The sequence below is a fragment of the Balaenoptera physalus genome, assembly GCF_965194825.1.
Source record: "Balaenoptera physalus genome assembly, chromosome: 12".
NCBI classification, from domain to species: Eukaryota; Metazoa; Chordata; class Mammalia; order Artiodactyla; family Balaenopteridae; genus Balaenoptera; species Balaenoptera physalus.
This window is the reverse complement of record NC_138897.1, coordinates 63,823,784-63,848,415: the sequence shown is the minus strand read 5'-3', so window position 1 is coordinate 63,848,415 and position 24,632 is coordinate 63,823,784. Positions and strand designations below refer to the sequence as shown.

Below are 24,632 nucleotides of genomic sequence, written 5' to 3'. Positions count from 1 at the left end.
GCGTCGGGAGAGATTTAAGGAAGCAGCAGCTGCACTGAAGGAAGCAGGCCTGCTGGGCTGCACGAGGATGCCAGGAAAAGGAGGTTGCCCGGGAAGGAAGTTGGGTGGAGTAAAGGGCTCAGCTCAGAGCCTGCACAGTTTTCTTAGTCTTTCCAACCTGCTGTGTCATCCCTGGAACTAACTTACTACGCGTCCTTCCAAAACAAAACCGGGGTGTCTGCTGTGGACACTGTGCTCCCAAGAACTTGGGGAACCAGGTGTGCTGCCCCCACCAAGGCCAAGGCCGGCCACCCTGGGCTCCAGCAGGGCCGCCATCACCTGGGGAAAGCAGCCGAGTCCACACAGCTGTCCTGGGTGGAGACAAAGGACGGGACGGCAGCTTCCTTCTCTGTGGACTCATGGAACCGTGTGAACGGCTCTCCGCATTGACCACGACGTGAAGAAGGAAACACGTGCTGAAGGGGAGCATGAGAGGGAACCCTTCCGTTACTGCTCTGCGGTCTAGTGAAGTTCACCACTTCACAGTGAGGAAATCTGCAGCAAATGGGCTTTCTACTGAAGCTCAAAATAGAATTTATTCTCGGGGGAAGAAATCCTGACTGGCAGTACTGAATAATGATACCAAATCATGATCCAGACCAGAAGAGTCTGCCTCAGTAGATTTCATGGAACTTGTTCTTTACTTTGGAAAAAGGCAGGTTGAATAGAATCAGAATCTCTTTCCAAAAAGACAGAGAATTTCAGACATGTGGGAATAAAACTGTCCGAGGAAGACAGTAAGGACCGTGCGAGGACCTGCCCCGCAGCGCAGCCCTGTTTACTCTTTGGTTGAGCACATTATTTATCCCCACTTAAAATCCAATCTACCTCTGACATGGGCAGTGATTTCTTGGCTCACGATACTAAGAGGGAACGTGATCCTTTTTTTAAATTTGTATGTGTCTGCGCAGAAAAGGACATGTTAACCTCTGAAAACCATCAGAGCAGCACTCAGCCCTGTTCTGAGAACAGAAGTTCCTGGAGCGTGTATTTATGAGAGACCGCCTGTGGGGCGTGTCCCTGTCCCGGGGGCCGGGTGTCCGGGGGCCCTGGTGCTGGCACGGCTTCCCCAGGGGAGCCAGTGATTGAGGGACACCGGCGTGTGTCTTTAGCTAATTCCTAGAGCCACTTGTCTACGTTCACTTTCCCTAGTGTGCCCCGCGGCCCCCTCCTGTGACAGAGCCATCCCAGAAGAGCCCTCCTTCAGCGTGGTGGCTCCCACCGGGCGGTGTCACCAGCACCTGGACTCGTTCTTCGTTGTCACAATCGTGCGTGCTGGGGCTGCTCCCGGCACTTCGCGGGGATGTCGCCAAACACCCTGCGGTTCGCAGGGCGGCCCCACAGCGAAGAAGGATCAGGCCCAGCGTTGGAGTCCGCTGGGCAGGAAACCTGCCCTTGAGCGTGTTGTCCCCGCCCCCAGCTGTCCCCTGTGACCCCACGTCAGGGTTTCACCTTCAGTACCGCCCGCCCCAGCTCTGGGCTCTGCCCGTGCGGAGCATTCAGCCCTCAGAGCGCCCGGCGGAGGGGCCGCTGCAGCCTGCCCCCCAGTGGCGCCCGGATGGCCTCCCCTGCCGTGTGTGCGTGTGCGTGTGCGTGTGCGTGTGCTGGGCCGGGGTGGGGAAGGAGGGCCTTGGCCCTGACTGCACACTAGAACCAACCCGGGAATCTAATCCGTGCCCAGCACTCTGCCGGCTCCAGCTTGACTGACTTGGAATCTCTGCAGCATGAGCTTGGCCTGAGATCATGTTTAAAGCTCTCCAGGTGGTTCCATTGCATGTCCAGGGTGGAGAAGGGCTCCCCGGGGCACTCACTGGCCACCTGTGGCCTTGAGGAAGTTATTAAACCTCTTCGGGCTTCAGCTTCCTCATCATTTTTGTGGGAATTCCCTCCGCAGGGAGGTCCGAGTCCCCATTGTTGGCCCGACGCTGGGGCAGGCCCTGGAGGCTCGGGTACGGGAGACGGAAGGCCCAGGTCTGGAGAGGCGGCCGGCGCCTGTCATCACTGCTGTGCACGGGCCGCCGCCGCCTGCCCGCCCTGATGCCCAGGCTGGACAGGAGGGTCGGACGATGGAAGGTTCCAGAATGCCAGGGCTCCACACAGATGGAGGCTGTCATTGGCGCCATGGTGACTGTAACCCGATGTAGGTCAGCCTGGAAATGAGGCCAGAAAAGATAGTAGGAGCTGGTCTCATTTCCGAGCTGGCGACTGCTACTGTGGCTTGATAGCTACTGTTTAAATCCCAAGCGTTTGAGGGATTCAAAGTGTATTTTACTCAAATGTTGAATGACTACAACCCAAGGTATTATTTCCGGTGCACGTTCTGAATCAGGCTTTTCATCTCGCGCTGTAGGTGGCTGAGTTCGTACGGTCTCTGCTGGGCTGCGAAGAGCATGCCAAGTGCTTCAAGAAAGAGGTAGGAAATGGAAAAATTACATGTGTTTCTCTACGACTAGGCCCGGAAGTGCTTTGTCTCCGTTTACTTAAGTGTAAGTAAGGGCAGCTTGGGGGAGGCAAGAGAAAGAGGTCCAGGCAGGAGGGGGCCCAGCGGGGCAGCCTCTGTCTGGGTCGCTGACGTGAGCTGTGCTTTGTCGCTGGAGTCTGCAGCCTCATCTCTGCAGCCGCTTGTGAAAGGGACTCTTGGGACATGTCACTCGGTTAATACCTGCATTGTGACTGCAGCCACACTGAGGCAGAGGGGACCTGCCACGGGCCTGCACCCAGGAAGGCGGGGGCTTGTCTGCTCCAAAGTGCAATTAGGACCGTCCTATCTGTCCTTGCCCTGCCCCTACTCAGGGGGACACGGAGAAACCACACAATCCTTGAAATTGTAGGTTTCCTCATCTGCCTCCGGGGTTGCTGGTGGGATCAGCACAGAGAAGGGTTGGTAAAGCTCCGTAAACTCTTACTGTTGCCATCGTAACCATCACTGCTTTACTATTAGGACTACCAGCCACTTGGCCCGCGAGTCCTGCCGGAAGTTCTGAAGGTTGGGGCATGGCCGTAGGGTGGTCTCTCCACCGCTGTGGGAACGTGCTCGTTACCCCACGGGAAGGGTATTCCACTCTCTAGATGGACGATTCTTCATTAGACAACATATTAGACGTGGAAGCTTTTAAAACTCTCAACACCCCACGTGGGGTCCCCAGGGATCCCTCCTTCCTCAGGGAGACACTGACACCATGGTTTGTATTGTTAACTGAAAAGGGTTAGAACCACAGGGCTGGGTTCATGGAAGGGTGTCACCCTAGCAAACTTCATTCTGTCCTCTTGGTTCTGGAACCTGGACTCCTTCTGAGCCCATCTGTGAAAACAGGCAGCGTTGACTGTGGGACAGGCCACAGTCGCCGGGACTCAACTCTGAGACCACCCTGGGGCTTCTAGAAACCGGAAAAACGGCCTGCTCGGTGGCACTGGCCATCACGTGACCTCAGGAAAGCCATGACATTTCAGACCACAGTCTGTTTTAAAAGTTAGTAAGTAAAGCATTCATTTTGAATGTACTTCTGCTTATAATGGTGTTTGTCATAGGAGTCATTTTAAATACAGGAAGGTTAAAAGGAGAAAACAAAAACCAAACCAAATCACTGGCCGAAACCCCGTCACATTTGGTATAAAGACTTCAAGTATTTTAACTCTGTGTATGTTTACAGCGATCGTGCACATTTAATTTTACAAATTAAAACAGATCTTTCTGTATCATCAGATTATGTTTCGTTGCTTAACAATCCATGAAGAATTTCCCAAATCATTAACTATTTCATTGTAACATGAATTTCGGTGACTGCCTGGTCCCTCACCCTAGGTGGCCCTGTAACTTATTTCCTTGTGCTGTTTCTGGAGTGCCCGTTTGTTTGCAGTGTTGCACTGTTATAAATGACACCACCGCGTCCTCGTTGCTCATTGGTCTCGTGGGAAACATTCCTGGAGATTCACTTGGTAGATGAAAGTGGGTTATTGTTAAGGCCCTTTATACAAATTCAGTCCAAAATTTTAAAAATGTAACAATAGAAATTCAGCCTAGGGACAGTTCATGTACACTGAATTCACATTTAACAGAATGAACCCCTCTTTAATTCAACTTAGCTTCAGCATTCTGGGGAAAACAGAATTGACGGTGGTCGGACTAAGATGCCGTCGTGGTCTGTGGTCCCCAAGCTCTGGTAGGCCACTGCGTCCCCGTCACACAGCTCAGCACCCAGGGGCCCCTGGAGGGCAACCAGACTTTAACAGCAGGATATGTTTATTTGTGCTGATTTATTGATCTACAGCAGGTTGATGGCAAAGCCTTCCTGCTCCTGACACAGAAGGACATCGTCCAGGTGATGAAGATCAAACTGGGTCCAGCCCTGAAGATTTATAACTCCATCCTCATGTTCAGGAGCTCCCAGGACCTCGCCAGGAAAGGTGCAGTCTCGGGCCAGGAAGGCAGGGGGAAACTCTGCACCTGATGGGCTGCGGCCACCACGCCTTGTTCTCTCAGCAGCCACATGAACTTGATTTCGGTGTCCCTGTGGTCATGTCCAGGTTTGATCTGGACCTTGTATAGTGGCTGCGGTTTTTATGTTTGGAGGGTTTGGCGGCTGGTCTAGCACCAGTGATGCAGAGGCCCAGGCACATGCAGGCTTCTGACCGCCCTCATCTCGGCTCTGACGTGCTGCAGCGACCAGACCAGAGAAGCCCACACACACGCCTTTATCCTTCTCCCTCGCCCTGGAGGAGGCCACTTCCCATTTGCAAGGATGCAGCTCTCCAGTGGTAGAGTATCAGGAAAACGGTTTTCACACACACATTGTTCTGTTTTCACCAGAACAGCTTCTGAGCTGGGCTGCGATTTGCCCTCCGGGTGCAGTGAGTCTAAGAGATAGATAGATAGAGGCCTGGTGCTTTAAACAGACTTCTGTGAGATTTGTGTCTTTACTCAGGAAAGCGTGGATCGTTAAAAAAAAATTAGTAATAAGCACATGTTTTCATGATCCATTAATTCTCCTTTGTGTTCCACAAACCATTTCTCAGTTGTGCTGCCAGGGTCTCCCGAGTGTGCCCAGCCAGCCGGGCACCTGGCAGAAGCTGGCAGGACTCTCCTGAGGGTCCTGAGGACCCTCCACCTGCAGTGTCCCCGCAGGGACCCGTGTCCTCACACAGACACACACCTCCCCCCCCACCCCCCGACGTCTTCACAGCTTCCGCTCTGAGGGTCGCCTCAGGGGGGCTGACTTGTCCTGCAGGCTGTCTGCGTGTGTGCCACGAGGAGCCGTGTTACACGGGGGCCCTGCCTGGGTACATCTTTACAAAGACACTCCATTAAAGGGAAGATTTCTAAAGTGGGGAGCTGGGTGTCTATTATATGTTCAAACAATTCTTATTTGTTATCAGCCCTTATTTGTTTTGTATAAGTGACTACATTTGAGGCTGAAGTTACGTGGAGTCAGCCCCACAGTATGGGAGCTCCATCTTTTTGGTTGTTTTTTTTTGGGGGCAGGGGTTGTGGGTTTTTTTTTGCAGGTGGGAGAGAAAAGAAATACATAAAAGAGAGTCAGACCTACAGTACCTATTTGCTTCAATTAAGAATCTTACGGTTTAAGAAAGTTGCTTGGAGCGTTTATCAAACTTCAAGTCACCAAAGGGAAAAAAAGAATTCTTCTCTAAGAGGTGTACTTATATTTCATTCTTTACATCCTCACCTTAACTAAATGGAATTTTAATGTATTACTGGTTGATGTGCATTTTTCTTTCTGTGATGTTTTATTTGTTGTTTGGGTTGTTTTTTTTTTTTTTGACTGCCACGTACAGTTAAAATTCCTGCTTCTGCTATGTTAAAATTTTAATATATTTTAAATGATAATAAACAGATAAAATAAGACCTCCACCTCACTGCTTTTATGAATATGTTGTAATAGCCTGGAGGCTGTCTTCCCAGCTGGGAAGGAACGGAGGCAGTGACCCTGCACCCGTCGGCCAGCAGAGAAATCGGCCACTTCTGAACACTTTTGGGGTATGTTTTCTCAGGGAAGTAAATTTAGGTGTTAATGATTTGGGTGTTTAAGTCTGAGTTTTTCTTTAATTAAACAGAACCTCAGAATTGCTCATTTATGTAGGCTCCATGGAAGACATGAGATTTGTGGTTTGTATATTTAATACATGTCATTTTAAGAGAAGGATCTAGAACAGGACAGATAATTCCAAGCCAGATTAGGGTTGAACTGTTGTGTCCCTAGAAGACGGAATGATCGGACAGAAAGAGCTTGATCCAGCAGTGTAGCCACCTGCTGCAGCACATTCCCACTTTGTCATCCAAGTGCCTCGACCTTGACATTCAAATGGCCCCGCCTATGTGAGCAGTACCATCACCAGGGCAGCTGCCTGAGCCAGGAGACTAGAATCCTCTGACTCTTTGTCAACTTCCGGGCTGTAATTCTTCTTCTACCAACACGGCATCACTGGACGTGGACATTGGCAGCAAGGTGTGCCGTCGGCACCCAGCACTGGGGCTCTCACGCACCCCCCTTCCCCTCAAGCACAGCTCTGTTTTCACTCTCTCTTGTCTCACACACACATAGTCTGGGCTGGACCAAGACTGAACCCCCTCCTCTTCTCCACACTCACCCTTCTTTTGGGCCACCCCTTTTGCATCTGCTGACCCCTCTGCTGAGGTGTCCCCTCCCCCGTCCTCCAGAGTCTTCCTTAACGCCTTGGCTCCTGGGTTCCCGCAGCAGCCGTGCCCCCCATCCTATGCTCCTCAGTCTTTATCGTTATTACTTGCTCGTCTCTCCCCACTAGTCTAGGGTCTGTGAGGACCCAGACTGTGGCCTCTTCCTCTTCACTTCTTCCTGGCATCTGGCATAGTATTTGGCACGTAATTGGCACACAGCAAGTCATTTGTTGCATCAATGAACGAAGTAAACCAATCAAACTCAAATCTAGATTGCAGCTCTGTGACTTCCTAAATACTTGTAACGTCTCCATAAAATGAGAAAATAATACCTATCCCCGAGGGTTTTTTTAATTTGATTTTGAGGACGTGTGCGTGTGTGACTGCAACTGACACAGCACACAAATAAGGTGCCTGACACCTGACAGCAGCCACTAAACAGGGCTCAGGACAGTAACAGCAACAGGGATCCTTTTTTTAATAATCTTGTAGGAATCTCCCGCGTACAGATTCAAATTTGCATCAAGCCTGACCCCGAGGGGCCCACTCTTCTTAGTGTGGCTACGTGTTAGGGGCCCAGGAGCACGTGGGGCGGACCCTGGGATGCTCATAAGGGCCCTTGATCGTCCTGGACTCAAGTCTACCACACCCAGAAGCAGCCCCAGCCAGCTCCCTCCCCGCTCCCCATGCTCTCCAGAAAGGCTTGGATCATTAGGAGTTGGCGTCCTTCGCTCTGCCAGGAGGACCCCCGCCACGCTCAGCAGTCAGGAAGCATCCAGAAATGCCCAGATGGTGTGAAGGCCTCCACTGCCCCCTGGGTACCAGCCTCAGCCCTTACTCCCCGTCTCTTTTCCTGAGTCCCACCCGGAACATGAGTGAGTCAGGGACAAAGGGGAAAAATGCCATCAGGGCATCAAGAAATACAACTCCTAGGATATTAGAAAGAGTTCCCCCAAAGGACCATTCATACAACACATCATGATGCTGGAAATTAGATCATTAGCAAGAATCCTAAGGGAGCTAGGACTTCTGCGACTATAGACTTTAAACGCCTGTAATTTCAGGTAATTTTTGCAAAAATAAATTTCTGTCACTTCCAACAACCTGCAGACATTCTCTGAAAAATCTATCCTTAATCAGCTCTGAACCCCGCTTTCCTCCCTCTGTAATTAGATGCTAACCTTGTATACCCCACATCCTAAACAGATCGCAAGAGCGACAGTGCAGGAAATTGACTCCTTGTTAACATAGGCCTCTGGCCTGTGACATCTTCCCCTGGCTGACCGCTGACTCTCAGACATCCGTGGGATTTCTTGGTTGAGTCTCTTTTGTCTATGGAATCTCCATCTGCCGAGGGAGGGCTGGAGGCAGGGAGCTAAAGGCGAAGGTACTAGGGCTTTGGAGTCAAGCCCAGGCTTGAATCCTGAGTCCTATGTCTAACCAGGTGCCTGATCTGGAAGCACTTCTTAGCCACCCAGCAAATGACCAACTTGCCACGTTCACTCCTTCCTTTTGAAATAATTTTGATTGCATTACATTTTGCTCCATCCTTTTGAAGAATATTCAGTTTGTCTTTCCAACTCCCAGGGCATAAAAATATATTCCTGAATATGAAGTGTTCCTGTGAATACATTCTTAATATTCAAGAATATATTTGTCATGAATATATTTTCTTATAAATAAATTCTTCTTAAAAATGTATTCTGCTTATAAATATATTCATGAAGAATCTATTTGTTAATAGATTTTTGAATATTCAGAATCTTTATAAATATATTCTTCCTATGAATAAATATATTAGTGAATAATATATTCACAAGAAGTCTTTCTTCAAAAATATATCCTTGTTATACTCTCTGTCTCCATCTCTCTCTGCCCTTCAGTTTCTAGCTGCGGCAGGGAGCTGGCACAGGCCAACTCCTTAAAATGCTGCTGGGGGCTTCCGTGGTGGCGCAGTGGTTAAGAATCCACCTGCCAGTGCAGGGGACACGGGTTCGAGCCCTGGTCTGGGAAGATCCCACATGCCGCGGAGGAACTAAGCCTGTGAGCCACAACTACTGAGCCTGCACCTTAGAGCCCACAAGCCACAACTACTGAGCCCACAAGCCACAACTACTGAGCCCGCGTGCCACTACTGAAGCCCACGCGCCTAGAGCCCGTGCTCTGCAATAAGAGAAGCCACCGCAATGAGAAGCCCCGCACACCGCAACGAAGAGTAGCCCCCGCTCGCCGCAACTAGAGAAAGCACGTGCTCAGCAACAAAGACCATATGCGGCCAAAAATAAATAAATAAAATAAATTAATTTTTAAAAAATGCTGCTGGGGAGACAGAGTGAAAACTGGGTAAATATAATTCAAGAGTTAAACGACTAACCATTGGTGAGCCATTTAATGAACTGGTGATCACAACTTGATTTCTCAGTGAGATTTTCTGCTTCCACGTCTTTGCCCCATATATCCGTTTGGACAGATGATGGATGTTGAATCCAGTGATTATAAAACACAGCCTACCTGCCCCTGGATGGATATCTGGATGCCCGGGCTGAGGCTGAGAGGCACAGGGGAGTCCTTAAAGGCAGCAGTGAAGACTCAGTTCCTTAATGGTGAGCTCAGAGGGCTACAGGCATGTTGACAGCATGTGCTGTCCCTCCCATGCGGCCTCAGAACCTTTAGGGGCAAAGCTGCGGTATCCACATCACTGTCTGCTGATGGTGGCCAAAGGAGCGGCAGGCACTGAGATGGAAGAAATTCAGGGAAGAGGGATACGGGGTAAAAAAAAAAAAACACCATTAAAATGGGAATGGAAAGCCAAAGGTTGGAGAAATGAGACCGAGTTTAAAATATTGAGAGTTTTTCTCCAAATTGTTCTGTTTCATGGCAATCAGGCTTAGTTGTTTCATGCAATTTTGCCTACAAGACAACACCCATCCGTTTCCCCATTCACTTTGGTTTGAATTCAGATCGTGTTCCCTTTGATTGCAGAATCTAGGCATCAAGGCAAATCAATTCATGACATACACAAAGTGGTGAGAAATCCCAGGTTGAACCCAGAATGTTCCCACAATGGCTTTTTCACAATCCTTGAACTGCAACTGATAGCAATTGTGTTAAATATGCATGGGGACTGTTTGGAAATACAGGGCCAGTATTTTACTGTGGAATGCTGGGGGCTCAAAGGTCTTTTAGTAGGAAAAAAATATCAAGAACTACTGGCAAATATTAGCTCAGCTTCATTTTTTAAAAAATAAAGAAATAGAAAGTGTGTTTACAGGATTCGTTTCCCTGAGATGCGTGAATTGCTTCACCACCTTGTTGTGAGAAGGGTCAGGTGTGAGTGACATGTGCTTCCACCAATGCAGTTGTTCTTCCATAATCTGCACTTAGGACCCGCGTGAACACGGTGCTTCAGGCGCCAGCCAAGGTTTGGTTTTGTTTTGTTTTTTTCCAAGAAGAAGCAATTCGAGTATCATTTGACCCGGCCTCTCCAAAAGAGAGTCAAGCCAATCAAAAAATAGTTAACTAAAGGAAGATCACTCAGACAGGTTACTTGGTGTTGGTGATTGAATTTTTTTTTCATTTTTCAACCAGTTTGCAAAGTTTGCCTCTGGAACAGCCAGCTTACTTTTTTTGTTTCCTTTTCACTTTTTCCTTAAGAATAGATTGGTTTTTTATGAACCCTATCAGTTTGAAACTTGAGGTTGTCCTTCCTGGGTTTTCAGAGAGATTTACCCCCGTGCCTTTGAAAGTTAAGTAGAAGAGTAGAAGGAAATTATCCCAGACACACATCTATGTTGACTCAGAAAATTTTCTTCAAATGAATCAACAAATGCATCTGAACAGAGGTCCTTATCTTCGTCCATTGTGGAAATGATTACATTCATTCATTCAACACATATTTACTGAGAGCCCACTACATGCCAGGCGTTAATGAACACTGGGAATATATCTGCAGACAAATAAATAAAAATCTCTCCTTTCGTGGAGCTTAAATTCAAGTGGGTGGAGACAGACAATAAACCATAAGCATAAAAATAAGAAGGAGGAAAAGGAGAAAAGTCTAGGGTCTCGTGTAGTGGAAATATGACCCAGCCGGTCCTCAGATCTCAAGGACACACCATCAGGTGGCACCGCTCCGTGGAGTCCCCTGGCACTCAGGTCCACGTAGGATTCACACAACACACACCTGCGCAGCCCCAGGCGTTGCTGCTACTCTTTCTAGGCCTTTCTTCTTGCTCTGCCATAGTAAACAGCAGAGAAGTCCTCATACCTTCCCACAGGACCTAGAACAATCTTCCACCAGAGGTACCGCCCACACACATTGCTGACTGACTGGGTCAAGGGTGGGAATATTATTTGGAGTGCCAGTTTGATGTTAGCAATTAAGTAATCTGTTACCTGGAAATTTCTGGACCTTTTCCCCTCCAGAAAATTGCTTAGGCAGCAATTAACAAGAAGTGATCAGAGATACTCGTAATGTGATTAAGTAAAATTGTCATCAGGCAGGTAATTTTAAATACAGCCATGCTTTAAATACAGACTCATTAATTTTAGCTCAGTGGTGTTCTAATATTTATTATGCATACAGAAGAATTTTAAATGTGAATATGTTTTCACATTGCTATGCTCCGTAGTCCTGCCACCCCCCGCAAAAAAAAAAATTATCCAACTAATAATTCCCTCCCAGAGGGAAGCTAAAGGTTAATAATGTGATTGTCGAGTGCAATGCTGAACTAAAAAGGAAAACATCTTGATGAAATGGGTCTGTTAAGGTGGAAGGACTTGACCTTTTATGTGAGTCAGCACAACGCTCCCAAAGGAGGTCCTAAGTCACAGCTGGTTTCAATGCCCCCGTTTTTCAAATTAATCATTTGGGTGCATGTTAATTTGAAAACTGATTAGCCTTAGAGGATGTACAATTTTAGGAAAAGCAATATTTAGTTGGTTCATGCCAGGCAAGTTCTCTTAACCTGAAAAGTCTGTAACAGTGTGTAACAGTGATCTGAGTTGGAATCATGAACTTTCAGGGAAAAGACCAGTTTTTCCATGTCTGGGTAGCTGTCTGACACGGGAAGAGTTCTTTAGAACTTGTGAGTACTCTCTGCTGACTTGGGCTGCAGAAACTCATTTCACAATTCCGTCTACATTCTGTGCAGACAGAAGGAAATACCTTCAGGAGGAAACAATAAAGAAATAAAGAACTCACTGATTTCAAAACCTCAAGCTCAAAGTTCCGTACTCCATTTTTTACTGGTATTAAACTGGTAACAAGTATTTGCTTCCACAAATCTGTTTAGCCCCTATTTTCCATTTCTCTGGAGACAATAACTCATCACACACACCCATCCTCAGAAGCAACTTCACCGCTTTCTCGACTTCAATGAGGATCTAACAATAAAGTAATAGATGAATGGAACGTGACCGAACAGTTGGGTCATGTGACTACACTCTCCTTCATTATCCCATTTCCAAAACTCCCTAGTAAAGCAATTATCCAATCTGCTTCACAGGCTCATTGAGGAGCCCTTAGAAAAAAAGATGATGTCCTGTAGAATTCTCCACCCCATTCAGTGCTTGCCCAGAGCCTTACCCACACCCTGTGAATAGAATTTAATATTTAACAACCGGATGGTGTTGAAGAGGCATTTGAGAAATATTAAGTAAAGTAGAAATAAAGATGTACTTTTTCAGATATTGCTTCGATTATTCAAACTTCAGCTTAAGAAGTGAAAGAGCTAGTTCTCCAGTCCCTGTAAAATCATCTTTCATATACTTTTGAAGATCCTAATGAAATCACCCTTAGTCTTCTCTTTTCTGGATTAAATCCCCCTACTTTTAGTCTCTTCATCGATTAACTTTGAAATGTTCAAATGCCTCTACTGCTAATTCTGCTTTTTTCTAATCTTCGTCCCTACGTACCTTCACTGCTGTTTGCTTCATTAGAAAGCCCTTCCCTTCGTTGTCTCTGCATAGTCCTTGAGAAGCCGGCTGTTGTCACTGTGACCTATGGCCTGTTTCTGCTAAAAGTTAATGGTGCCATAGGGTGCCATTCACCCTCCTCCCTGTCAACTCTCAAAACAGTGTGACCTGTGGGGCACAAGGTGGAAACAGCCCAGAAAGCCATGGAGTCATGCAGCCACGAGATGAATCCCGGGACGAGCATGGAAGGCCTGCCATCCTGGAGGAGAATTCCCAGGGACGGTCATTTTGCTAATGGTTTGTAAAATGTTACACAAAACAAGCACCTAAGGAAGAGGTGTTAGGCAAATTAGAATCCAGTTTTCAGGCTTCAGGATGTCACCTGAGCACTTCTACTGTGTTTCCTATAGCTCCTGTCCCATGTGGCTAGCTCTTTGGTTTGCAGACTTTTCTATTTGGCCCATTGCATTTGGTTTCTGCCCAATCTGAATTTCTTTCTCACGAGGATTTGTATGGCCTGGTTTAAGCAACTCTGATGCTTCCTCGTATTCCCTGCAGCACTTTGCTCAGGGCTGAGACTCTGGTCACATAATATATTTCTCAGTTACATGAAGTTGGTTGTATAGAGGATTGGAACATTTTTATGAAGACCTCACTTTCTGAAGACATAACTTGCTTTGAATAAAGCTAACCCATTTCAGCCAAATTCTGGTTCTGTCTTCCGTGAGTATTTATGTCCTGCCAATGGATCCAAGCCGTGATTGTGATAACATTGATGCGACCACGGTCAGTGTGATCAGTGTGGCCCAATGCAAACCAAGCACCGTCCTCACTTGGATGAGTAAGTCAGCGAAGAGGGAAGTCCTGCCTTGGCCGGGAGAAGAGCAACAAGTTTATAAAAATAACTCTTGGAAAGACTAGGCAAACATTACCTAATAATTAATTTAATCACTCATTCTTTCATTCATTATACATTTTTTGAGCATCTACTTAAGTCAGACACCGTGCTCATCACATAGGCACCAGTAATTACGTATGGTATTTTTGATCTTTGAACTGTAATAATGAATGATTGAATGACTGAATAAATGAACAAAAGTCAGAATTAGAATATAATTGTTAGACTGTGGAAAGCCTTTAATAGTTCACACCAACTCTGATTGAGTGTTTCAGAAGGTCTGAAATGTTTGACTCGCATAAGGCAGTGGCCTTCTGAACTTTTTAAATTTCATCGCACAGAAAGAGATGCTTTAGATCACAACCCAGTGCATAAACACACACACACACACACACGTTTCTGTCAACTGTAGTTTTTTTTAATTGTTGGTCCCAACCCATTAAATTGGTCTCAGGACCATGGGTTGTGACCACAGTTTGCAAAGCACCACCATGGGGGACTACAGCAGTGACCCTCCCCCCTGGCTGCACAGGAGTCACTGGGAGCTTTTTAACAACAATCAGACGCCTGGGCCCCATCCCAGACCAGCTGAATCCGAATCTGGAGGTGAGGTCTGAGCCTTGGCTTTGTGTTAAAGCTCCCTCTGTGATTCTAATGAGCAGGGCGGGTTAGCTTCACCGCTCTACATCATGGGAAATGTTCTTTTAAAATAAACAACTAGGGACTTCCCTGGTGGCGCAGTGGTTAAGAATCCGCCTGCCAATGCAGGGGACACAAGTTCGATCCCTGATCCAGGAAGATCCCACATGCCACGGAGCAACTAAGCCCGTGCACCACAACTACTGAGCCTGAGCTCTAGAGCCTGTGAGCCACAACTACTGAAGCCCGCGCACCTGGAGCCCATGCTCCGTAACAAGAGGCCACCACAATGAGAAGCCCGCTCACCGCAACGAAGAGTACACCCTGCTCGCCGCAAATAAACAAAGCCCACGCACATCAATGAAGACCCAACGTGGCCAAAAATAAATAAATAAAAATAATTAATTAATTAATTAATTAATTAAACAACTACCGTATTAATCATATCAGTAATATGTGCACATACTGAAAAGTTCAATAGTATAGATGGTTATGAAATAAAAACTAAGACTCTGGATCAACTCCTTACCCCTCACTTCCACTGTCTGTCTGGAGTTAAACATTATTAACAGCTTCTACCCCAAAACTCTTGTTGCAGATACGGGAATCTATATAGTTTCCACAAGTTTACATTTCCAGATAACTTTAATAATAGGTTGCCAAATTATAAAAGTCACTGTTGGTATTTTGATGAGGATTACACTGGATTTATGGATTAATTTAGGGTAAACTGATGTGTTTACAGTATTAAGAATACAATAGATCTTTTTATTTATTCAATTATATTTTTATGTCCTTCAAGAAAGTATTACAGTTGCAACCTACACATTTCTTATTAAGTTTATACCTAGGTGTTCTTTTTTTTTTACACTCTTATAAATGAGATAGTTTGCCTCATTATATTTCATTGCTAAATACTGCTTGTTTATCGAAATGCTACTGAATGTGGATATTAATTTTGAAACCAGTCCACCTAAATGAATTATCATCTGTTGCTAATAGAATTTCCCCCAATTGATCCTTTTGCATTTTCTGTGTAAACACATTGTCTGAAAATAGTAATAATGTTGTATCCTCAGTTGAAATATTGATGCCTCATATTTTTCTCGTATCTAATTGTATTGATCAGTACTTTCAAAACAAGTTTTAATTTGAGATGATTCCAGAAAGTAACATCTATTATAATAATAATAATCTATATTTGATGATCTATTATTATAACAACTTATAGCTAAGAATTATATACACTCCGGCGCCATCCAGGACCACAGCACGGACCACGTGTGGCTGTTTAAATTTAACTAGTTAAATTCAGAGTAAAGAACGCAGCTCCTAACACCTGAAACACTATATATAGGCATGTTAAGACTGAGGAAAAATATAGAAAACTTGGTAAAATCACTTTCAATAATTTTTTTCAGTTACCTTTTTCTTTAAGAGTCTGTCAACTTTAAAGAAAAATATCATTCCTCCGTATCTGTTATTATCACAGTAGAGATTTTATCATGGATATTCATAACAGATTTGCCCACTTTTTTTTTTTTTTTTTACTATCATTGTCAGGTTTGGTTTCAGTGTGTTGCAACTTTATAAAAATAATTTAGGAGCTTTTACTCTTTTTTTAGAGTTCGGAATCATTTAAATAGAGTTTAAATAGAGTTTGGAATCATTTAAATCATTTAAATAGAGTTTAAATTATCATTTAAATAGAGTTTGGAATCATTTAAATAGAGTTTAAATTATCCCTTGAATTCATTTCATATAATTCACCTGAAACCATTTTATCTTGATGCTTTTTTGGCCTTTGACAAGTTCCTCATGTTTCTCCATAGTAATTTATCTATTTAAGTAGAGCTACCAGATAAAATGCAGGACCTCCAGTTAAATTTGAATTTCAGTAAAAAGCCAATAATTTTTTAGGATAAATGTCTTGCACGAGACATGTTAAAAAATTCTTATTTATCTGAAATTCAAATTTAACTGGGGGTCCTATCTTTCTATTTGCTAAGTCTGGTCACGCTAGTTACAGATTCTCTTGGGGTGTGAACTTCGGTAATAAATATTTTCCTAGAAAATTGTATTTTTCATTTAGGTTTTCAGAGGGGTCAACCTAGCTTTGAGCAAAGCGGTCTCTTGCAGTATTTCCTCATTTATAATTTTGCGTTTTCTCCCATTTTCTTTTTTGGGCCAGTTTGTAGTTTACCTATTTTATTGGTCAAAGGAAAAGCCTCTCTTGGAATCATTTTGTTTTGCTTTTCTCATCGGTAAATTAGGACTGTTTCTGTTAATGTCTCTCCATCCCTTCCGGGTCCACTCTCTGGGGTAATTGTGCTTCTCCTTGACTGGGAGAGATGCAGGCTGCACCAGAAGTGGGGGAGTTCCCAGCGAGCAGTTGAATCCGTGTGGGGAGAGTGGAAAATGGGAAGAGAAGGGGCTCAGGAACAGGCCTGAAGGGGGTTCCACATTCCCAGACCTGGCAGAGAGGAACGAGTTCATTAGGAAGCCTGAGAAGGAGTAGCAGGCAAGTCAGGCAGGAGCCAGGAGAACATCGAACCTCAGCCCCCACAAGTCTCAGCTTATCCGTTCGTGAAATGGGCAGAATACCACCTGCCTCACAGTCCTGACGACGCAGACGAAACCCCACACAAAGCAGGGTCCAGTGAGACTCCTGACCCCAAGGCCGCCCACGGCAGGATGAGGGCTGCTGCGGCCCTGGTCCAAGCCCATCCTGTGTTCTGTCCTCACTCTCTGGGTGGGCCCCGTGCCTGCCTGCGGCGTCAGGGGCTCTCTGATGGGCCCTGCATTTACTTAACCCTCCAGCCTTGCGTCACAAGGGTCACAAGGACCCGCCACCCTGAACCTTAGAGCTGCCACTGCTGCAGGTGACACCCCGCCCTTGTCATCCGCTCAGGTCTCCAGATCCTGGTTTCCCTAGGGCTCGTTTTCCTCTGCCGTCCTCTCTTCTCTCCTCAAGGCTGCCCTTCTTCTTTGGTCTTTTGATTCAGGACCCGGACCAGGATCCTGGCCCCAGAGCCCCAGGCTGGCCTCGATGTGCCGCCTTCTGGGCTACACTGAGCCTGGACCACAGCCTCCCGTGTCCATCCAACACGCTCCAGGGCTTTCACTCATTGGAGTCTGAACAGGCCGCACGGGCGTCTTCAGAATCCTGGAAGAAATGACTGATCCCACCCTGTGATTTGGGAGCTCAAGGAAGAGCTTCTAAGTAGAACTATTACCTACTCTGGGAGATCACTTACCTTTGTGTTTTAACGTGGTCTTGACGTCATTCCTCTTTAAGAAAGTAGACGGCTACTCCCGCGGCAGAAAGAGGAAGCAATAAAGGGTCATCCCGAATATCCAGAAACCACAGTTGCCACGTGAACGGCTGCTGTGGACGAGAGACTTGGTCCTCAGGGTCTAGACCATTGGCCTCTTTCCCCTTCCCCTCTTATGAGGGTGGTGCTGGTGGATGCTGCTTGCAGCTCGCTATGACGATGTTCTCCGGCGCCATCCAGGACCACAGCACGGACCACGTGTGGCTGTTTAAATTTAACTAGTTAAATTCAGAGTAAAGAACGCAGCTCCTAACACCTGAAACTACTATAATGCGGTATGTCAATTATGCCTCAAAACAACAACTCAGTTCCTCAGTCTCCGTAGCCACAGGGCTGGTGGCCACCGTGGGTTCAGCATGGATCCCAGAACACCTGCAGTGCTGCAGGAAGTTCTACTGGGCAGATTGCCCTGGGCCGTCAACTTGGCCACAGAGCCAAGAACTTTACACGGTCACCCTCGGAAAAGCAAAATCAGGCAAAAAAACCCCCCGGGGCCTGATCTCCTTATTTCCAGGAATGACAGCAGTTCTCTGCTGCTGGAGATGGACAGCCTGAAGGTACCAATCCAGAAAACAGTCTTTTATGCAAAATATTTCCATGACAAAAGGAGGAAGTCATGTGGTGTCGTCCAGACCACAGTTTCAGGGTTCTTTTTATATTTTTAAAGAGAAAACAAAAGAGGCAATAATTCCTGTTTTCCATTCCATTCTGTTCCTTCAAGGTCCTTGAGCTGTGAGGCAGGTTTAAGAATAATACTCTTTTCTCTGTGTCCAGCCCACTTCCCAGCTCCCAGGATGGGAGGGAAGAACAGATGAAAAAAAAGGAGAAAGTCACTTTGTCCCTTACGAAACACTTGTTTAAAGTTACATGGCCCAAACGTCCACAGCAAGGCAGGGCTGGAGTGCACCGGCCGACGGAGTGAGGGTCCTCGAAGCTCAGGCCACAGGTGCAAAGGTGGAGGGAACCCAGCTCCCCCCTCCCCCCACTCCCCTCCCCCCCGCTTCCCTTCTCCTGCAGGCGGAAAGCTGGCCGAGCTCCTTCACTGAACTCCTGGGCTCAGCCGCCAGCTCCTTCTCAGAGCCCAGCGTCGTCACTGCACTGCAGTGAGGGCAACCCAGCAGCCGCTCCGTCCCTTCAGGAAAACAAAAATAGCGAAGACTTCTGTTCCAAAGCCTATGCGTGGAACCCAGCCACCGCCTGCCTCGGGCCTGCGGACGCAGCTCTGGTGAAAGGTCCGGCTGTGTGGATGTCCAGAGCCCGACACCAGAGGGGTGACCCCTGGAGTTTACAGGACCATCTGCCCTCTCTTGGAGGCTCTTAGGAAGGAGCATTAGCCAAGCATAAGCTGCGGCTGCTGCTTACAATAACAACAATGACAATAATAATATAGCCAAGGGCTATATTAAAGCCAAGGGCACCCAAGTTCACCTTTGAAGGGCTGACCACGCCTCAGTCGTGGGCCCGAGCAGCAGGGGCGTGGGCCTGCGGTGTTAGAGATTCAGCGGCCCCTGAACCCCTGAGCCTGCCCCGTCTGTGCTCCATCTGCCAGGCCGCCCCTTCAGACAAAGTATGCTCTAAATAATTGCTCAACATTTATTTAGAGGCAAGGTTTTCATGCCCCACAGAGAAGAACCAAAGTCCCTACAGTCGAGCAGACATCCTCTTCAGAAAGCAGATTTTTAATTATCTGTTAGTCTTTGAGGATTTTACTTCCTCATCCCAGCTGACTCATCACAACATTCCTTCCTGAGAAGAGGGCTTGCAAATATCACTGTTCTCTATCTTGCTGGTGATATTTAGCCTCTGTCTAGGTCGGGGTCCTGGGTCGCTAACTACCTGGCCTGCTCCTCACTCCATCTCAGTGTAGATCAGTGAGCCCCGAAGCTGTTGCCCTCAGCCTATAGTTCCTCCAGACCTACAGACGGAGAAGCTCCCTTTGCTCCCATTTGTATTTCTCTCCAGGTTTGGCACCTTCAGCATGACTGACGCACGCAGCCCCCGCGCTCTGCCGGCCCCCAGCCGGCTCCTCAGCCTGGCTGGCATTCCCACCCACCCGGTCAGGTGGACACGCCAGGCAAACTCAGGAGCCCCCCGACTCTGTGTCCACCTGCTTTCCCCAGTGACCGAATCCTATCCATTTTGCCCCCTGAGCAACCTGGGAACTAGCCCCTCCACCCTGGCTGCATTTCCCTACTGAAATGACGGTTTTTCTCACCACAGTTACTTCTCCCACCTTCCTCCCAACAGGAAGACTGATACAGATTTTGATCACTTTCCTCTCCTGCTGAAGACATTTCCATGGCACTTTATTGTCCCCAACTTAATGGCCCAACTGCTCAAATGCCTTAAAAGATTCTTACAAACTGGCCTCTTCTAAAAATTATTTATAAAAGAAAAATACTGGTAATAACCTAAATGTATAATAGAGCAAGAACGTTCAAGTTCATTATGATGAATCGACGTGAAAAAACAATGCTACGTAGCCGTATATGTTTTCTGTCATATTAAGGGAATAAAAAAGTAGGAGACAAAATTACATATAGCAATTTAGTAATATTTTAGATCTGTATAGGAAGAGACAGGAAAGGAATCCGGCAAAATGTTAAGAAGTTTTATCTATAGGTAATGGTTTCATGGGTTATTTACATTTTTTTCTACGTATTTGTCTCTGTTTTCCAAATTTTCTTAATTGAACGTTAGTTAGTAATACTGTTCTAATTGGAAACACACATGGGACACGCAGGCACCCGCCCTCGGCCCCCCAGCACCTCAAGATCCAACTCGGTGGGTATAGGACTCGGGGAGTAAGTGCCAGGGACAAGCTGTGATGCCCCAACAAGGCGTGCCCACCACACCAAAGTCTGCGAAGCACTTCCCCAGTTTCCTTATTAAATCCAGAGACCCCTACCGATACCTTAACCCACCCGTCTGTACCAAACACTGGGGCCTCTGTCCCTCATCACAGGACCTTCCTCCCCGATTCCAGCCAGCCTCAGGCAGCTTCCAAGCCAACGTCCCTCCACATTCGTGAATGGCTCCTGAATCCACGTGCCTCCTCACCGGATCTTTATTCATCTTTGTTTATTCAATGTGCCAACCACCTTCTGCCCTGAACCCAGTCAGCACCTGCCGGGCAGCTGACACAGGAAGGCGGACCCTGAGAGCTGAAAGGCACCTTCTGGGATCGCCTGTATCAAAGGAGGACACACAGGCCACACACAACAAACAGCAGAACTTCAGCCAGACTGCGCGTCTGGGCTGGATCTGCTGACATAACGGTCTCACATGGTCTCTAACTGGTGTTTCCTTTGAAAGAATTATCTAGTTGTTTTAAGAACTGAAACTCTAACATGCTGATAAACCACGTGTCATGAGCCCAGGGTGGGCCGGAGAGAAGAACGGAGCATGGTGGGGTGGGGCGTGGGAGCGCTCGCAGCGACGGGTTATACGGGTTATAGAAATGCTCATAAAAAAGATACGGGGCTTCCCTGGTGGCGCAGTGGTTGAGAATCTGCCTGCCAATGCAGGGGACACGGGTTCGAGCCCTGGTCTGGGAAGATCCCACATGCCGTGGAGCAACTAAGCCCGTGAGCCACAACTACTGAGCCTGCGCGTCTGGAGCCTGTGCTCCGCAACAAGAGAGGCCGCGATAGTGAGAGGCCCGCGCACCGCGATGAAGAGTGGCCCCTACTCGCCGCAACTAGAGAAAGCCCTCGCACAGAAACGAAGACCCAACACAGCCATAAATAAATAAATAAATAAATAAATAAAAAGACTTCAAGTGTTCACTTGGGACCCCTGATAATAATATCCTCCAGGAATAAAGGCAAACTAGAAATTATTTAAAAAAAAAAAAAAAAAAAAAAGATACGAATGGGAAGGCACAGACACAGGGAACCACTCGGGATCTCAACCCCTCCCGTGACCTGGACGTTTCCAGTGAGTTCCGCGGGGTCCTCTGGGCCTTCTCCTCCTCTCCAACTGCCACCCCCATCATCACTGACCCTAAGGCCATCAGTTATGCTCCTGGGGGGACCGTGCAGAGGCAGATATCCTGCCCTATTTAGAATCGCCTCCTCCTCCAAAGCCTGCCTGCGACCTCAGTTAATGTGTCCGGCTCAGCTATGCCTTCCCTCTGCTTGCCTTCTTTTCCAGAGTTCTCCTTGGTCCCTCATACAGAGACCGTTAGCGGCTCTGCCCTGCTCTGGACTCCAGTCCCTGACATGTCTAAATCCTGAAGTGATTCAAGCCAGAATTCTTGCTGCATCATTATACCAGTGATGAGTCAAAATTCTGAGTGTATGGGGGTCCCCTGCATCCCCCTCACCCCTGAAGGAAAGTTCTGGCGTTCCCACCAGGTTCACCCTCTCCACCTGCCCTCCAAAGAGAGTCTGCTTTCGCCAGCTCCGTGCTGAACCTTGTGTGATAAAGAATAAGGAGAAAGGGGGGCAGAAAGAGAAGAGGCACCCAGGTGGGAATTGAGAAGAACTTACTGATGGTTGAGAGAAAGAGAAACTTCGGAAGAGTTGCCACAGGCCTCGTCTTGAGTTATTTTACAATGTGTCTATTCTCATGGCGTGGTCTTTTTTGGGGGTAGCCTCTCTCGTGTAGTATCGTGTTTAGATCATGTGAGTCATGGCTTCAAAAGGGCTGCATATTATTTTCTGTAAAAATACTAGTGGATATGGGGAATGGTTTATCCCTGTTTGTTTTTTTCCCCAAAATTTATCTGTGTCACAGAAAGGATAATAATATGCCATTTTGACAATACTACTTGAATTTGGGGGCAACATAACAGAAGCTAGGAGAAAAAGAAACCTTCTTAAGAAAACCCCTAATGCTTTTGCAGGTTACCCATCCTAAAAATGTTACAGAAGATATCTGAGAATTGACCTTGAAGTCCAGGTCTCGGGCCCAGCATGCGTTTCACTGTGGTCTTCCTTTCTCATCAGCCAAGGGGATCAAAGTTCTTAATACAATGTAGGGAGCTTTCTAGCTTCCAAGTGATATCTCAGGTATTAGCTAATCTGGATGTTCAGAAGTGCCTGGGAAGACATGAGATGTGACCTTAGCTCAATTAGGAGATGATAAAACTCAGGTTCAGGAGGGCGTTAAACAACTCAGTCAAGGTCACATGGCCAGAAGGCGCTGCTGCTGCTTCTGAAGGAAAGACTGTCCAGAATCTAGATGAGTCAGTGACCTCTGACCCCCCGGCGAGATTCGGTTGAATGATTCAAGTGCCTCTGATGCTGTCGGACAGTGAGGGTGCTTCTCAGTTGAATGTTAGCAGGAAAGAAGCTATTTAGATTATTACAGATGTTCAGGCCTGAAAATGAAGGAAATCAGGTTGCTGTGGATTTAACGACTTCATACAGAGATTTCATAATGCCTTAGACTCCCCATGTCCCAGGCTCACAGCTCTGTCATCACAAAGACAAGGGAAGGTGTGAGAATCACCGAGGTAACTTTGGGTCTTGAAAATGACTCATAACGGTGCAGTGAGATTTCGGAACCTACCAACCGGGCTGGAAGGAGGAGGCTGAAAATTCTCAAGCCAAGAACTTGGCAAAGTTTCTGACAATAGAGTTCACTGCCAAGTTGCCCCTTTACCCCAAAGTCACTGGACTCTGCATTGACAAGAAGAGGAAAAATTGGTCTAGAAACATTTTCTAGTTGATTGGTCCAAAACTGAGACAAAAAAAAAAAAAAAGCCGCTGAATTTGGTAGCCGACATTTTGTGACCTGAACAGCCCGGCAGCGCTACTGTCCGGCCAGTTACTGAGGTTCACGTGTAGAACTGTGCCCAGCAAGGGAGACCCACGCTTATCTCTTTGATAAATACGCTGTTATCGTAAAGTTATTTGGAAAAACGTTCCCACTCAATACATTAGCAGTTGGAGCCCTGGTTAGGCCAAAGATCTGGGGTATGAGCCTACTTCTGTACCAGCCTGGAGATATCCTGAAATCTCTCTGTCCTTCACTCCGTCTACGTGAAGCACAAGCGACTTCTCCTCTTTGGGGAGAGGGCAAAAGGCTGGTGGATTCGGGGTCACTTTGAGGAAATGGAAGCAAGTGATAAGATAAAAAGCAAGAGATGCTTTCCTGCACACCTGTGGAATGCTGACTCCACCCTCCCCGCGGGGCCTCAGTGACTCTCTGGGGAACACAGATGGTAGAAGAAGGGATCACTCCTTTTCTCTTCTCTTTATTTTAAGACCTTCTACTCACCTACCAGTCTCTCCTTCTTAAAGCTTTCCCACCCCACAAAATGGCCTTTTCCTCTTTTCTTCTCCCTCTGAATTTAAAACTCCCAACTTGTGACCTCTGACTTCAAATATTCCTTATGACACTTGTTGATGTCTTTTAGTTGCAGCAGAAGCCCATGAAATCATATGGACTTACACCCTCTTTCTCCTTTCCCTTCTAAGGACGGTAGGTTCCCCCAAGGATCCTTGTTTTGCCAAACTCTCAAGAATATCTGGAGAGATGCGAGCGTATGACCCACACGTGGCCTGAGAGAGGAGGATAAAGAAAGGCCAAGAAAGAAGGGGAGGAAGAGACAGAGGATTTTCAGAAAGTTTTGCTTTATAATGTAAGATGCAATTCCCGCCTTTGTCTTCTGGTGTCCACCCTTCAGAAACCTTTATAAAGAATCTTCAACAGGGTCAGTGTGTGTGTGTGTGTGTGTGTGTGTGTGTGTGTGTGTGTGTGTGTGTGTGTGTGTGTGTGTGTGTGTGTGTGTGTGTGTGTGTGTGTGTGTGTGTGTGTGTGTGTGTGTGTGTGTGTGTGTGTGTGTGTTTTGATGTAACAATGTACTGAGACTGACCTTAAGGTGACTGGATACGTTCAAATGATACGTGTTCTAGAAATTCTCTCACATAACTTTTCATGTGTGCATGTCTTGCCTTGCTCTAAATTATATACTTCCTGAAGATGATAATTGAGGCTACACAATCCGTCTCTGTATCTAGCATATTGCCTATCACTATGTCTTACATATGATAAATACTCATTCAATGTTTCATTCCTTGACTGACAGGAAAAGCATGTTTGGCAAGAATTACTATAATTTATTATTTTTATTTATAATATAATTTATTATATATAATTATATTTATAATTATTATTAAATTACAGTGAGGAGCCAATATTTAAT

General features: G+C 46.6%; 1 protein-coding gene and 1 long non-coding RNA gene across 3 annotated transcripts in view; one reads left to right on the top strand and one right to left on the bottom strand.

Annotated features, from left to right (window-relative positions):
• L3MBTL4 (L3MBTL histone methyl-lysine binding protein 4) overlaps positions 1 to 6,721 on the top strand; it is a 318,381-nt gene extending 311,660 nt beyond the window's left edge. The window contains exons 17-18 of one of the 2 annotated variants that reach the window (XM_082418694.1): positions 2,390 to 2,452; positions 4,308 to 6,721. In XM_082418694.1, coding sequence (XP_082274820.1) covers positions 2,390 to 2,452; positions 4,308 to 4,487 — 243 coding nt within the window. In that variant the 3' untranslated portion in view covers positions 4,488 to 6,721. Of the gene's footprint in view, positions 1 to 2,389; positions 2,454 to 4,307 lie in introns of those variants that run through there. The other variant, XM_082418695.1, reaches the window with a different exon arrangement.
• LOC309640274 overlaps positions 1 to 24,632 on the bottom strand; it is an 82,886-nt gene that overhangs the window by 19,824 nt on the left and 38,430 nt on the right. The gene's annotated exons all lie outside the window — the stretch shown is intronic.